The sequence below is a fragment of the Salmo salar genome, chromosome ssa07 (genome assembly GCF_905237065.1).
Source record: "Salmo salar chromosome ssa07, Ssal_v3.1, whole genome shotgun sequence".
Classification (NCBI taxonomy): domain Eukaryota; kingdom Metazoa; phylum Chordata; class Actinopteri; order Salmoniformes; family Salmonidae; genus Salmo; species Salmo salar.
The window spans coordinates 17465718-17481361 of NC_059448.1; the positions used below are offsets into that span (position 1 = coordinate 17465718).

Sequence of the window (15644 nt, forward strand, 5' to 3'; positions counted from 1 at the left end):
ACCACAGGGGGGTTACATTAGTCTCAAACAAACATGTATAAGATTATTGTCTTGAAATTACAGTTGGCTAAAATGTCTAAAACTGAAACATACTTTGAGAAGGGGAATCATGTCCACACATGCACAATTTCTGTTCTCTCTAGTATTGGGGAAGAAGACTGGAAATTCAAGAAATTCGTCTGACGTTAGTTTGTGGTTTTGGAGTAGCATGCAGGCACCAGGGCAACGTGGAAATTACGCACAAGCCTTGCGTCGCCCAGGGAAAACTGGAACAGTCCAGTGGGAAATGCAGTAGTCTTGGCTAGAGATATCTTAAAACGTTACAGTGCATAGTTGGAACATTTGGGATATGTGATTGAAGTCCGACCAATAGGCTGAACTTTAACCTGTTTGTTTGTAACCTTTTGTCTTGTTTGTCGCCTTCTATATTCACACGATCCGTTATTATTACTTAGAATCTCGCCTATGGGAACTCAGAACGCACACTTTTTTGTATAGATGAGCATCGGTAATTGCTTACTATTTGTTTAACATAACTAAACACGCTGCGTGATTTCATTGTATATAATATATAGAGAATAGCCCAATAAGATTATGGCGCTGGTTCGTTTTAAACGTCGCTATTTTACCATGTTTGGAATCGCTATTTAGGACAGATTACCTGTAGGCACATTGAACAAGGGCGGCACAAATACTTCATTGATATCACCACTGTACATTTTGATGTCTTGAATATTCTGCATACATGGTGGTGATTCGATTGTCAAGCAACAATTTACGTGGTTTGCGTTCGAAATGTATTTTTTATCTCGCTGTCTCATTAGAATTGAGCGATTTTATAGTTGAGAAAAGATTTACTATGCGCGTGCCAGACCCCGCCTGCTTTACAGTACGTCATTGGCGAGTAGTGGGCAGGGGTGAACTGAAGGGAGTCACTCCCCTGCTTACTTTTAATAGCTTTGTCATGTGATTGAAAGCAGTTGTAAGATAGGTGCCCTCAGTTTTTTTCTCAGTAAGGGGCAGTTGCCTAGACGAGATCGAGTGGAGCGCGAGTGGATTTCTTTTTGCCTGATTTCTTTTTTGTTTCTTTCGGACTGTCATTCAGTGCCTGGATGGCGTGGGACAGGTGTAACCAAGACTCGGTCTGGAGAGAATTAGAGGTGAGCAGTTCTAAAATATCCAACTTATTGTCAACTGTACCAGTCTGGACCGTTTTGGGGAAAATGAACTGCGCAGAACATCCAATACCGTGATTTCCGATTGCGAATACGGCTTTTCCTTTGCTGGTGTTGGCACGGGATGCGTAATATCGCAGTTATTGCGCTGAGGATACGATACGGGGGAAATACAAAGCGCAGGATTGTATGACAAGTGGAGGGGATAATCGCAGTTTTTACTTCATGTTGTCGTGTTTAAATTGTTAGATCTAATAAAGGTTGTAGGCTACAGGAGCGGTGCGTATCTTGCAGCGCTGGAGTTTGCTGCTGGCTGCGTCTCCCTAGGATGTCGTGCAGTCGGAAAGAATGTTTACATGCTTGTGGAATCTTTCCAGTCACGGACTGTATTCGCTCCTGCGCTGCTGTGTGAAGGGTTCGCTCTTGAAGTTAGAATTACAGAAATGTTTCTAAATCAGGTATCGTACAGTGCCATAAGCTACCTCTCGGACGATATGTGTCTTTTTATCTAGGCTTTGTCTGGATTTATCCGATTTTTTAATTGGAAAGTGCAGAGATGATCACAGGCACCGAGGTTTGGTATTTTGGAGCAGCATCTTCTCTTGCACGGTATCGGGCGCGTCTTGACATATGTGGCGTCATCCCTTTGGATGAGTAAAGAATATCTGTATATCTGTAGCCTAGTTGCATGTGACCAACTGTCTTGTTTTACGTAGGCTATGGGAATGTTTCGTCCCGTTAATCAAAAGATTTGCGTAATTGCCATAGGGGATGTTTTTCCCATAGCAGATTTAGTAAGCTCTTGGTTTAAAACGCACAGGGGGGTAGATTGGCAACTCAATGGAATGATTTTGAATAAAAGAACAGGAAATAATGCAAATAGTGATTTAGAGATCTGTTATTATCACTGTGTTGTGTTATGCATGTCTATGTAGTTTGTTATAGGCATTGAGCAGTATAGTTGTCTGCAGATACCATCGACTTAAATGCATTAATGGGATCGAAGCTCATCTTCTATATGCGACTGCAGTTGGTTTATCAGCTTTTCTCCGTTTGTCTGTTATCCCCAATCAATATGAGGCAAGCTTGAATGGAAATAATTCCCTTGACAAATGCCTGGAAATGTCAGTTTAATAATCCATGATTTATTTACCAAGTATGCATGTATTTATTTGCTTTCCTTGACAGAGTTTGGCGTACGATTTTATGAAACTGTAGGACTCCTTTACACTTTACCTCAATTATTCATAAAGGTTGATGGATGCTCGGTCGATTGAGCCAGCTTGTCAAAGAAAAAAAGAATCTATTTTCTTGTTTGTCTGGGCATTTTCGAGTAGATCAGCGTATTGATATCTGCTGCCAATCTATATTGTTGCATCCCCTCATACAAATGTGCGTGTTTTTCAATAACCTGTCTTGCTTGTGACATGCATTTAGTTCTTTCTTTTCAGAGTGCGTCAGTTCATTCGGAGTTGAGAATAAATCATGCTGTGAAATTCTCAAAGCCCCCCTGCTTTTTTTTCTACAATCAGTAAATTGCACTACAAGTCCCCAGTCATATTCCTAATAATCTCACCAGAGCAGCTGCTTTTATGTGTTATGTGTGCGTAAATCACATTGCGCGCTTCCCCATCGCTCTGTCTGGCGGCGCTATTTCATTAACTTCCTTGGAAGTCGATGAGAAGATTGAAAGGAGATGTACCTTTTGAGGGATTTTCTTTTTTTTAATCAGATCCCCGTTTGATTCGTCGTCGTCGTCGTCGTCCCCTTATCTTGATAAAGTGAGGCATTTTGCAGAGCTGGGATAGCGACTATGATGAATTAGCATCTTTAACCTAGCCTAATGGCGAAGGAGAGGGAGTTGTGGTATACATATAGGTGAGCTATGACATCGCATGAGCGCAACCAGAGGCCTGATCAACTGTAGCACATGTCGGCCGGGTGTTTTTATATCTGTGTAGCCTACTTCGCATAGCCTACTGTTGCCCCGAGCCGAACCCTAGGCTCATCTCTGTCTCCAGACAGACTCTCTCCCCATCTCTGGCACCTTGGCCAACTAACTGCCTCCCGGGTATGCCCGAGGATATCACCATTAACTCTCCCTTAAATCTGATATGAATACATTGAATCCTGCCAACTCCCTAGCCAACATGTATGACATGTGGGGTTCGAATTGACATTTACCACACTCGAAGCGCCTGTTTATCTATGCGTAACGAGGGTGTGAGTGAGCAGACGCTTGAGTAGGCTACGTTGGGATAAAAATACCTGCATTTGGCTCACTCGGAGCTGACTTCTCCTTGCTTGCCTGGGGGATGTACGAAGTGACTGCCATGTTCCAGAACGGAATGCACGCATTCCGTGCAGTGATGGAGTAGGTAAACCTTGCTGCAAGCAAGCGCGGGCCTCTGAAGTAATTAACATTTGTAACGTCTTGGCACTTGAATAAGACATGTAAGTTAGCAAAGCGCCTTCCTGGAACTTGTTTACATTGAGCTTGCAACCGCAGGCGCAGTCAAAATTTGTGCGGTCATCTCCCTCCTCTCTCCACACCAAAGCGTGGTGACAGATGTAAAGGTGTCAATCAACTGTAGAAACAATGGCAAAGCCTTTTTGTCCCTGTTTCGGTAAAAAAACGCAGAGTGATGGGCTGGAGAAACGTAACCACTCTCAAATTCATAGACAGAGCAAATGTATAGTTTTAACTATGCTTAACTTAGCATGTACTTTGTTTACAAACATTGTAGTAAAACAAGGTTATATTTTGGGTTATGATGGGGTATGACAGTTGAACTAAGCTCATGAGGCGTTTATAAGTTATATTCTTCAATAATTATTGGGTACATATCCTTAATTTATTTGTTCAAAAATTGATGTAGCTTGCTGATTGCCCCTTTAAAGCCCCAGTCTCAAAAACGGGATTTCCTGTGTTTTATATATATTTCCACACTACACGGTTGGAATAATACTGTGAAATTATGATAATGCCCTTTTAGGGAAAGAGCTGTTTCAAAAGACAGCCAGAAATTTGGGGGTTAAAGTGTTGGCCTGCCTGTTGACATCACCAGACTATTAATTGGTTATTAGACCAATAAGAAAGAGAGTTCCAAACCTCTCTGCCAATAACAGCTAGTTTTCAGTTTTCCTCTCCCCACTCAGACCACTCCCAGACAGTCCAAGCTAAATGGTTGCTTGAGAAATTGCCCTAGCTTAGAAGCAATTTTTGTTTCTTTTGGGCAATTTGATTGAAAACAATCACAGTAATGTACTTAATTGTTACCCAGAAATGATTTGACATTGAGAAAAAAAAATGACTGCATTGGGCCTTTAAGGTCTGTGGATCTCCTCAATCGCAGTTCGATGAAGCCAATGATTTGTGTCTGAAGCTCAGCGGGGCAGCTGTCGTATAGACATAGGCCCCTACATAAAAGTGGACAGTGAATAATGAAATGTCAACAGGTAGCATTTAGCATCAGCGAGGCCCGGTTTGGATCACAATGTGCCGTGTGGAAAACGACCCTTGTGTTGGAGTGAAATCGGCTACTGTTACCATTGTGTTGACGCACCCATGCGCCCTGGGCAACCAGTCAGGTGGCAAATCTTGCCACGCTGTCATTCAGATTGACCTATCAGTGACATGAACAGAGAGCAATAGTAAAAATACCCATGCATTATCAGCCTTTATGAATGTCTGGCCTAGTTTGTTAGGCTTGCAGGCTTTCATGGTCTACTAACCATGCAGTATGATGACTAACCATGCAGTATGACAACTAACCATGCAGTATGACAACTAACCATGCAGTATGACAACTAACCATGCAGTATGATACCTAACCATGCAGTATGATACCTAACCATGCAGTATGACCCCTAACCATGCAGTATGACAACTAACCATGCAGTATGATACCTAACCATGCAGTATGATACCTAACCATGCAGTATGACAACTAACCATGCAGTATGACAACTAACCATGCGGTGTGACAACTAACCATGCGGTATGATACCTAACCATGCAGTATGACAACTAACCATGCAGTATGATAACTAACCATGCAGTATGACAACTAACCATGCAGTATGACAATTAACCATGCAGTATGATAACTAACCATGAAGTATGACAACTAACCATGAAGTATGACAACTAACCATGAAGTATGACAACTAACCATGCAGTATGACAAGTAACCATGCGGTATGATACCTAACCATGCAGTATGACAACTAATCATGCAGTATGACAACTAACCATGCAGTATGATACCTAACCATGCAGTATGACAACTAACCATGCAGTATGATACCTAACCATGCAGTATGACAACTAACCATGCAGTATGACCCCTAACCATGCAGTATGACACCTAACCATGCAGTATGACAACTAACCATGCGGTATGATACCTAACCATGCAGTATGATACCTAACCATGCAGTATGACAACTAACCATGCAGTATGACCCCTAACCATGCAGTATGACACCTAACCATGCAGTATGACACCTAACCATGCAGTATGACAAATTAGAAGAGGTACGCCTATCAATAAAGATAACTTTTTATCATCAGAACTGTCACGGATCCCTCTGGAACTTTCATTGCGCACACCTGGCCCCTATTCCCACTGATTGTATTTGTATATATGTGCCCTTTGTTCACCATGGTGGGGTCGATTATTGTTACTATGTCCGTTGGTGCGTGTGAGTACCTGTTCTGTGTGTTTTGGGCTTTCACGCCATTGTGGATTGCCAGATGATTACGGGTCTCGTCCCGTGTGATAATCATTGTGTGCTAGTGTTATTTATTCGAGGTACTCCTAGCTTTTTTGTTTTGGGATTCTACCCTGTGTTTTGTTGCGTGTTTGTTTGGTCTTCGTCCCCGTGCCTTTACACGGCACACAGTAATTTGGGTTTAATAAAAAACCCTATTTCGCATTCCTGTCTCCGAATCTCTTCACACCAACGTGACAAGAACCATCAAAGAAGCAATGAATGTTCTCAAGGTCTGGATGTAGTGTGCAGATATCGCATAATAACCATAAATACCTGTGGGGGTAATGTTACCTTGTGAATTAATGTGAAAAACTGTCTCCCATCATTTGCCTCAGTGTGTGTGTTTGTGTGTCTCTGTGCACCTTCGTGTGTGTTGATGGGTTTATTGACACCTCCCATCTTCTTGTCTCCCCAGTGTGCTGCTTTGGTTGGTGAAGACCAACCCCTCTGCCCAGACCTCCCCGAACTCGACCTCTCAGAGCTTGATGTCAGCGACCTGGATGCCGATAGCTTCCTGGGCGGGCTCAAGTGGTACAGTGACCAATCAGAGATCATTTCCAGTCAATATGGCAATGAGGCTTCTAACTTGTTTGAGGTAAGAGAGCATATCATACTCCATGTTGTTTTTCTTTACCAAGCCTCTCTGCTCTCCTTTTTACCCCCAGAGTCAGGTAGCCTAGCGGTTAAGAGCATTGGGCCAGTAATCGAAAGGTCGCTGGTTAGAATCCCCTAGTCGACAAGGTGAAAGATCTGTCCATGTGCCCTTGAGCAAGGCACTTAACCCTAATTGCTCCGGTAAGTCGCTCTGGATAAGAGCGTCTGCTAAATGACTCAAATGTCAAATTATAACACGATTTACGATATGGTCATGAACTATTTACAGATTTAATGGTAGCCTGGACTCCTGTCCGATACATTTTATTTTCTATGTATGAAGTGTAGGCCAGGTAAATGAACTCTCCAGAGGTCACCAGCTTGAGCTCAAGTCAGCGATTAAAAACTAACGCGTGTCACACAGACTCGACTCTGTACTCGGAGGTCGCCATCTGTTGAAAGCCTTCCAGGTGCTTGATAAAAACCTCCCGCCTCGTAGTAGTATGTAGTGTTACTGACTTTATTGAGTTAGTTTACAAACAGGGACTTTATATCCCCCTGAAAAGTACAAAGTCAAGATAACGGGGGGCCCAGCGATAAGCCCAGAGACCTTTGTCCTGGCTTTTGGCTTCTCTCTCTGACAGTACCTTATTAATCCTCCATGTCCTTCATTCTAGTCCAGCCACAGCTCTACTCTGCTGCAGCACACATCTAACGAAAGAGAGGTAACAACTTCCACTAGCACTATTAAACCCGGCGCTTGGCCGTCGGCCATATGGCATAATCCCCCCTTCCACAGGGTTTGGGAGTAAAACTTTCAACATTCAACCCGTTGCACTCTCTCACATTCAGGGGAAAGTCCACTGAAAGTAGTACGCTGGCGGGGCAATAAAGCCATGAGCTCCGAGAGCCAGTTCATTACTGGTTTATCAGTGGGGAGACAGATTGGTGCTTGCTTGGCTGGAGAGAGGAGAATGCTAGTGGGATGCCGCTGTGTGTTTGTGGCTTGTCATGTTTTGGGGCGGACATGTGTGTGTCTCAATGGTCCAATAGGGGAGAAGGTGATAGCAGACTGAATTTTTTTACTCACACACACACTCACATATACACAGACACACACCTCCCTGTGGTCCTTCAACCTCATCCCAGGGGGGACCCTAGACAGTACCCGTGGGTCCGTGGCCGATGAGGGGCTCAGGGGATGGATAAAAATGGCTGTCAAATAAAATCAAATCAAATGGTATTTGTCACATGCGCCGAATACAACAGGTGTCGATCTTACAGTGAAATGCTTACTTACGAGCCCCTAACCGACAGTGCAGTTTAAAAAAATACAGATAATAATAAGAGATAAAAGTAACAAGTAATTAAAGAGCAGCAGTAAAAAATAACAATATATACAGGGGGGCAATGTGCGGGAGCACCGGTTAGATGAGGTAGTATGTACATGTAGGTAGAGTTAATTAAAGTGACTATGCATAGATAACAGAGAGTGGCAGTGGTGTGGAGAGGGGAGGCGGGGAAATGTGAGTAGTCTGGGTAGCCATTTGACTAGATGTTCAGGAGTCTTATGGCTTGGGGGTGGAAGCTGTTTAGAAGCCACTTGGACCTAGACTTGGCGCTCCGGTACAGCTTGCCGTGTGGTAGCAGAGAGAACAGTCCATGACTAGGGTCATCGTGTGTGAGTGAGTGAGTGAGTGAGAGAGAGAGAGAGAGAGTGGGCAGATCTGTGCACATATCAACATACAGGAAAACAGTAGTATACCACATTATTTCAACACCCATACTACACCGCTGGCTCTGCCTTGCCACGGGAGACGACCCGAAAACTGCTCTAACATCTGAGCGGTAATGAATGTGATGCATTTCAAATGAGCTCGCTTTACAATCAACTAATGTATTCCTTCCTTGTACTGGCAGTTGCCATCTGGAGTTGGAAAGTAGAAAGTTTTCAAGTTGCCATACGAAGTGCTCAGTACATCATACAGCAATGCTGGGAGTTGGCTCTTGTTATTGCTAATCCTTACTAATCTGACAGGGGAAAGTTGGTTGGTTCTAAGTGTGTGTGTGTGTGTGTGTGTGTGTGTGTGTGTGTGTGTGTGTGTGTGTGTGTGTGTGTGTGTGTGTGTGTGTGTGTGTGTGTGTGTGTGTGTGTGTGTGTGTGTGTGTGTGTGTGCGCGCACGCTCACAGGTCAGATGCTGGTGGCTGCTAATGCACTTCCGCCACTTCCCTGATTGGACTGTGTGAGGCACTGCAGCACCCAATCACAACGTCAGGTTTCAGAATATGTTAATGATTGGTCAGCTTTTGTGTGAGACAAGTTGTCACAGGGGATGTTTCGTTCTCCCTCTCTCACAATCTACTGCCACTGTTTTCTTTAACCACCTGACTAGAGGTTAACGGGTGTTCCTGGTAGGTCGTCTCAACCCAAACCTTCAACAATGCACAAACGAACACCCACTCACACACAAACATGCACACAAAGTGCTGTTTTTTTTTTATCCCGCGTGTGTGATTTGTCATGGAGTTCTTCTAGTGTGCACAGAACAGAACAGGGTTGGTAGGCAGATGAGAAGAGAGAGAGACAGAGAGAGAGAGAGATAGTATCAGGGAGCAACAGCAGAAAAGGCACGGTGGATTGTTGCAAACTTGACAGCTGATGCCCTTAAGTGCCAGTCCGCTTGGCCAGGATTTATCCGGCCCATCTCCGGGGCTAAAATGGTGGAGTTGAGTCTGGAGGAGGTTGGGAGTGATGGTGGTAGTAGGGGAGTGGAGGCTGCGCCGCTCCCCAGGGAGGGTGCCTGGAAGCTGGGTGCAGCTGTCACCGTGGGGCCCCTCTCTGTAGCGTGGGTGGTAGGAAGCAGGAACCAAAACAGGGGGATGTGTGCTAGGCTCCTTCTGGCTACTGCACACAGCTCTAGTGAGGGAGGGGGAGAAAGAGAGAGTGAGCGATAAAGAGAGAAACTGATAAACATGGGGAGACAGAGTGAGAGAGCGAGACAGAGCGAGAGTGATGGAGACAGCGAGCGACTGAGATAGAGAAACACAGAGAGAGAGAGGAGAGACGGTGAGAGAGAGCGACAGAGGCCAGAGAAAGAAATCTTTGTCTTTCCTTTTTGCTTCTTTAAAGAACAGCCTTTGAGAATCCTTCTTAAAATGGACAGACTGGTCATGTACTTCAGTATCAGTCCTGCGCTACTTGTGGATGTGAAATGATTGGAAAGAACACAAAGTATTGTTGTATAATGCAGATGCTGCCGGCTGCGTAACAGGCAGTGGAACATGTGTAAACAGCCTTCTTATTCCACAGCTGGAATTGAAAAAGTAGCTTGCTGCCAAGAATGTGAACATCTAGCGTGAAGTCAGTTTGGTCGTTAATGCACTAGGGTGATTGTTTACATCCTGCGCATGGCCTATACGTATGTGTGTGTGTGTGTGTGTGTGTGTGTGTGTGTGTGTGTGTGTGTGTGTGTGTGTGTTTGGTATGGTGTGGTGTGTGTGTTTGGTGTGGTGTGTGTGTGTGTGTGGGCGCATGTGTGTGACTAGTATAAAGTGTTGATATAGTGTTTGTGGTGTGTGTGTGTGTGAGACTGTCTGCTTGTGCACGCACATGTTATGCGTGTGTATGCTGTCCCTTGGACAGCCTATTGTACTCTGCCAGTGGGATAGTCCAGTGGGATCCGGCCTATGCTGAGAATGGCACACAGCCCCTTACCAAGCCAGCTACCAGTCTGGACCACAGTGTTCTCCAATACCTTTTCAACACGGACCGGCCACTAAACCAACACTTTCTATGTCAGACTGTGGCTTTTTGGGGCTTCCAGTGGGTTTATACTGGGATTATGTCCAAAACTTCCCAACCGCCTGCCAATGTGGAGCGAGAATCACGTGGGATCTCAAAGTTACTCCTACCGAACTACAGATCTAGGATTAGATCTGTGATGATACCAGTGATACCATGGAAAACATGAACGAGACCAAACTCGTTGGTCCTACTGTATGTAAACAGTGTGCTATAGCTTGGAATATAAATACATGTGACTCTGGATGACAACATAATGATGTTTGTTTCCAACATTAGGGCTGTTTTCCTAAAGAAGTTAAATCCACTTTGTTTTGTTTCCTTGTCGCGATACAAACGAGTATCGCGATATACTGGTATCGTCCCTGCCCTATCTAAGATCAGATGACATTATCTTCCATCCCTACCTAAACCATTAGATCTACAAGATCTAATCCTTTATCAGTTGATAGGAGCAACTTACTCTCCACTCCGTCAAATATGGCTGCCGTCTTCTTGGAAGTAAGGAGTGGAAGTAGCATTAACTCAATGACAGGCGTCCTCAAGCCGTTTAAAGACGACTCTATCCCCAGCTGTCAATCACTCAGCATTACAGAGTAAAGCAATCAGACGATTAAGTGAGTCTCTCATTAAGGATAGCGAGGAAGTCAACATCACTAGAGGTAAAACAAGATGTTGAGTGTGTCGACAAGTCGACGATCCCGCGGGCTGAGTGATCCGCGTCATTTTCACTGCAGGGATGGAATTGGGACGCGGTGGTAGAGTGCCAGCTGAAATCCCCCCACTGATGAATTTAAAGCAACAGAGGCGGGAGAGAGAGGGAGTGGAGAAAGACAGAGGATTTAGAGCATTAACCAGTTAATGTACTGTATATGAAATGGCTTTTTCAGCGCCGGTCGCACACACACCTGAGCACACACGCACACATTAGATTAGTCATCGAAGGTGGGCGATCTTTCTTGCGGCAGGACTGGGATTGTTAGATGGAGAAGGTGTTGTGCCTGGGAGAGGCTCCTCTGCAGTTTGTTTCTTTGTTGTTGACATGTTTCCCTGGGCAGAAGCAGTGCTTAGTCACAGCCTGGCGAGGAAGAGAAAGGCCGTCCGGATTGATTAGGTGGGATGAGGGTGTGTGTGTGTGTGTGTGTGTGTGTGTGTGTGTGTGTGTGTGTGTGTGTGTGTGTGTGTGTGTGCTTGGAAGTGCTGAATGTGTCATGATCCAAATGTCTTGTTGAATAGCCCCCCTTCCCTACCCCTAGACACATACTGTACAAGTAGAACACTTGCACGCACATACCATACGCAATTCCACACACACACACACACACACACACACACACACACACACACACACACACACACACACACACACACACACACACACACACACACACACACACACACACACACACAGGCACAATTGCTAACACACACCAATACACACACACAGACCCTTACACACACACAGACCCTCATCGCTCCCCGTTACCAGTCCCCGACGAGCGGTGGCTAAGTTTATTTTGCAAATTTATGCTGACATTTGAGAGTACAGCGCCGGGGTGCATGAATTATCATACTGTACTGTATAATACGATTCTCTCAAGTGAGCCCTATTAAAATCAAACACACTTCCCCTCATAGTTAGGGCCCCTACTTTGTCCACACATTATCAGGTACCAAGATAAGACCCAAGTGCAGACTATGTAAAGTAACAATGTTTATTGTAACAACTGGGGCAGGCAAACGACAGGTCACGGCAGGCAGGAATCGATAATCCAGTCATGGCCAAGGTACAGGACGGCAGGCAGGCCCAGGGTCAGGGACAGGCAGAGTGGTCAGGCGGGTGGGTACAGAGTCAGGACAGGCAAAGGGTCAAAAACCAGGAGGATGAGAGACGAGAAATTGGAAAAAGCTGGAGCTGAGATACAAAACGCTGGTAGGCTTGAACAAACAAGACGAACTGGCAACAGAAAGACAGAAATCACAGGTATAAATACACAGGGGATAGTGAGGAAGATGGGCGACACCTGGAGGGGGGTGGAGACAATAACAAAGACAGGTGAAACAGATCAGGGCGTGACACACATACAGTATTTGCACTGCAAGGCTCCCCTTACTCTGAAAAACAAAGGTGATCTCTGTAATAGTGTAAGAGACCCAGGGATCTGTCATTCTGACTGTAAAGTAGTCTTGTTTTTTTGTGGGGGAGGGGTGTTGCAAGTGTGCTGATCAAAATGTTTTGTTCCAATACTCCCTTCTTTAATACACACACACGTGTAGACTAATAGGAACACCGACACACCGCATTACCATCACACCGTTTAGTCACGGTAATTAGGCTTCTCCAAGCTCTGATGCTGCTGATGGTCATTAGTAGACTACCAAACTTATTAACTGCCTGGTATTCAGCACTCTATTGTCCCTCTAATCACTCTGACATCAATGCAAATGTCATCGAAAATCGAATCAAACACTTGATATGAGCTCATGTTGCGCAATATTTCTATAGGCTATGCAATTGAGTGAGAAAACAGAGTGATGGCCTCTATTAAAAAGAGGAGGATCCCATCAGCTTTCTATAGGCTATGCAATTGAATGAGAAAACAGAGTGATGGCCTCTATTAAAAAGAGGAGGATCCCATCAGCTTTCTATAGTGCAGGTGTAGTATATTTATCTCTCAACTTTCCTAATATTAAGCACATTGCTTCTCTTAACAACAGGAGCATAGCCTACCTGGCTGGCATGAAAATGAACCATGGGAAAAGCGTCCTCCATTCACTATTTAAGTGCATAGATGACATGTATTGTTTTCCGCTGCCCGTTTCGAGACAGGTGCATGATAAAGGTACATTCTAAATCAAAACAAATTTCACACATATTTTATTTAGTATATGTAAAGACAAGATGAAATTAAGAATAGTCTGATGGGTGACAATATTAGCCTATCACTTGTGAATTATATATTATCACTTCTGAATGATGCCCAGCATAAAGCAAAAAGCAATGCCTTTTTTTTGCTACTTTTTCTAATCATAGTCGCACACCTCATGTAGCCTAGCCCATAGGCCTATATGTTTTGATAAGGTTTGTATCACAGCTAGTGATGCACCAATATGACATTTTTGGCCGATACCGATATCCGGTATTTTCCTTGCCAAAAAAAACGATACCGATAACCAATATTTAACATTTTTGCAGCCTTTTAAGCATTCTAGTACAGTTAAATAATTAACACACACACATGGATGCAGCGGTCTAAGGCACTGCATCTCAGTGCAAGAGGCGTCACTACAGTCCCTGGTTTGAATCCAAGCTGTCTCACATTTGGCTGTGATTGGGAGTCCCATAGGGCGGCGCATAATTGGCCCAGCGTTATCCGGGTTTGGCCGGGGTAGGCCATCATTGTAAATAAGAATTTGTTCTTTACTGACTTGCCTAGTTAAATAAAGTTTAGTTAAAAAATACACACACACACACACACACACACACACACACACACACACACACACACACACACACACACACCACACCACACCACACCACACCACACCACACACACCACACACACACACACACCACACTGATCAAAAAGTTATTTTGTTGGCATTTACGTATGTCCCCATTACCAGTAAAACCTAATCAAAACCTATTTCCTATTTTTTTCAGTTACTTGCTGTGCTGTTTCGTTGTTCATTTGTTCAGTCGTTTCATTCTCAACCAAGAATTCTATGGAACGCCGTTTGGGTCTTTGCATGTCAAAAAAGATACACGTCAAATAACACTATGATTAATGGTGGTCGGACCCATCTATGTGAAGCTAGCCACAATAAGGATTTGCGGTTAGCCTTCAAAATAAAGGTATGTCATTGACAGTGATACAAATGCATACAAATAGTAGAATTATGCCATAATTGAATAGATCATGCTAAACGAGGTTAGAATGTTGTTATATAAAATCAACATTGATCCCCAATCCTTAGGTAAAGCTGTACAGTGCAATATGATTGTCAATACACACAATAGGATGACTGGGGAGGTGATTTCACACAGTCACAGTCCCACAATAAGAGCTACAACGCTAATATTTGCGTAAACTCTTCACAATTGTGTTCTGTGGGTGTCACCGAGTAGACTGATACCCCAATTCATTGCTTCACATTCCAACCTTGTTTAACATTATCTAGTCTAAATATGGATTCCACCAATTGTAACCTTCTGCATCACTTTCAAAGAGGTACTTTTATATTGAAGGCAAACTGCAAATTCCACTATTATGACTAATACTTATTGTGGCTAGCTTCACAACACATAACCCGGTCAGGTCGAGCCTCACTAGCCAGATGAAGCAAGCTGGCTGCTTAGGACGTTAGCTTTGGGCAACAGGGTTAAGTAGCTGGCTAGCTATTTATTTTCATGAACTGAACTCAATAGGCGAACAAGTGGCTACCTAGCATATACTTACTCACAAGGATTCCTAAATCATTGCTAAGAATAGTGAAAGTGACTACAGTTTCTACTGGTCAATGTTTTCAGGCTGGTTGTATTGGTGCTAGCTAGGTAACAAGCTAAAGCTAGCTAGCTACCCCAGAAGTTGTGGTCGAACAAATAATGATTTATTACCAACGCGGTATTGTAAACACATCGTTTGTGGACGGTGTTTGCAGACATTTTTGTACAGCTTTGACAGTGCTACTGATAGTAGTGATGGCACTTGGCTTGCACGTGCAAATTCAGAACACACAACATTCTATAATAGAACTATTATTTGACGTGTCAAATTAAAAGCTTATTTAACGCGTCAAATAGTGTTATTGTCAAATAGTGTTATTTGACGTGTATCTTTTTTGACACGCAAAGACCCAAACGACATTCCATAGTATGTCGTGAAGCTAATAGCAGTGACGCTATTACTGTGTAACTCCGGTAGGGCAACATCTGAACAATAGCGCACTTGGTAACGTTAGTGTGTACAGGTGCTCGACCAGTCGCGAAAGCCAACATCACCCATGACAGAGAACGGTTGATTGTCAAGGGCAATGAATTCCATTATCTTGGCGTTAATGGTTTTGGCCTTTGAGTTGTCTCGCTGAAATGTTCTTACTCTTTCAAATGACTGCTCGATTTGTTGACTGCTCCATCCACACAGCAGACATTGTGGGCTAGGTTAGGAATGCTGTGTTTCAGGTGTAGTGCAAAGTGTTACGTGGCGTAAATTACGTCATGTACCTATGTTATATAGGTATGCACGTACGCTTTGACATTGGCTTTTCACATCGACGTTAAACTAGACATCGG

The 15644-nt window shown here is 44.0% G+C and overlaps 1 protein-coding gene across 9 annotated transcripts in view; it reads left to right on the plus strand.

The window, feature by feature from the left end:
* The first annotated feature begins 946 nt into the window (after positions 1-946).
* The window catches only part of LOC106608616 (peroxisome proliferator-activated receptor gamma coactivator 1-alpha), a 71110-nt gene continuing 56412 nt past the window's right edge, over positions 947-15644 (plus strand). For all 9 annotated transcript variants that reach the window (XR_006770577.1, XM_045721627.1, XM_045721628.1 and 6 more), the window contains exons 1-2: positions 947-1160; positions 6370-6549. Coding sequence is in view for 8 of the 9 variants with exons in the window: in XM_045721627.1 (XP_045577583.1) it covers positions 1113-1160; positions 6370-6549 (228 nt within the window). In the remaining variant the exon portion in view is untranslated. The remainder of the gene's footprint in view (positions 1161-6369; positions 6550-15644) is intronic.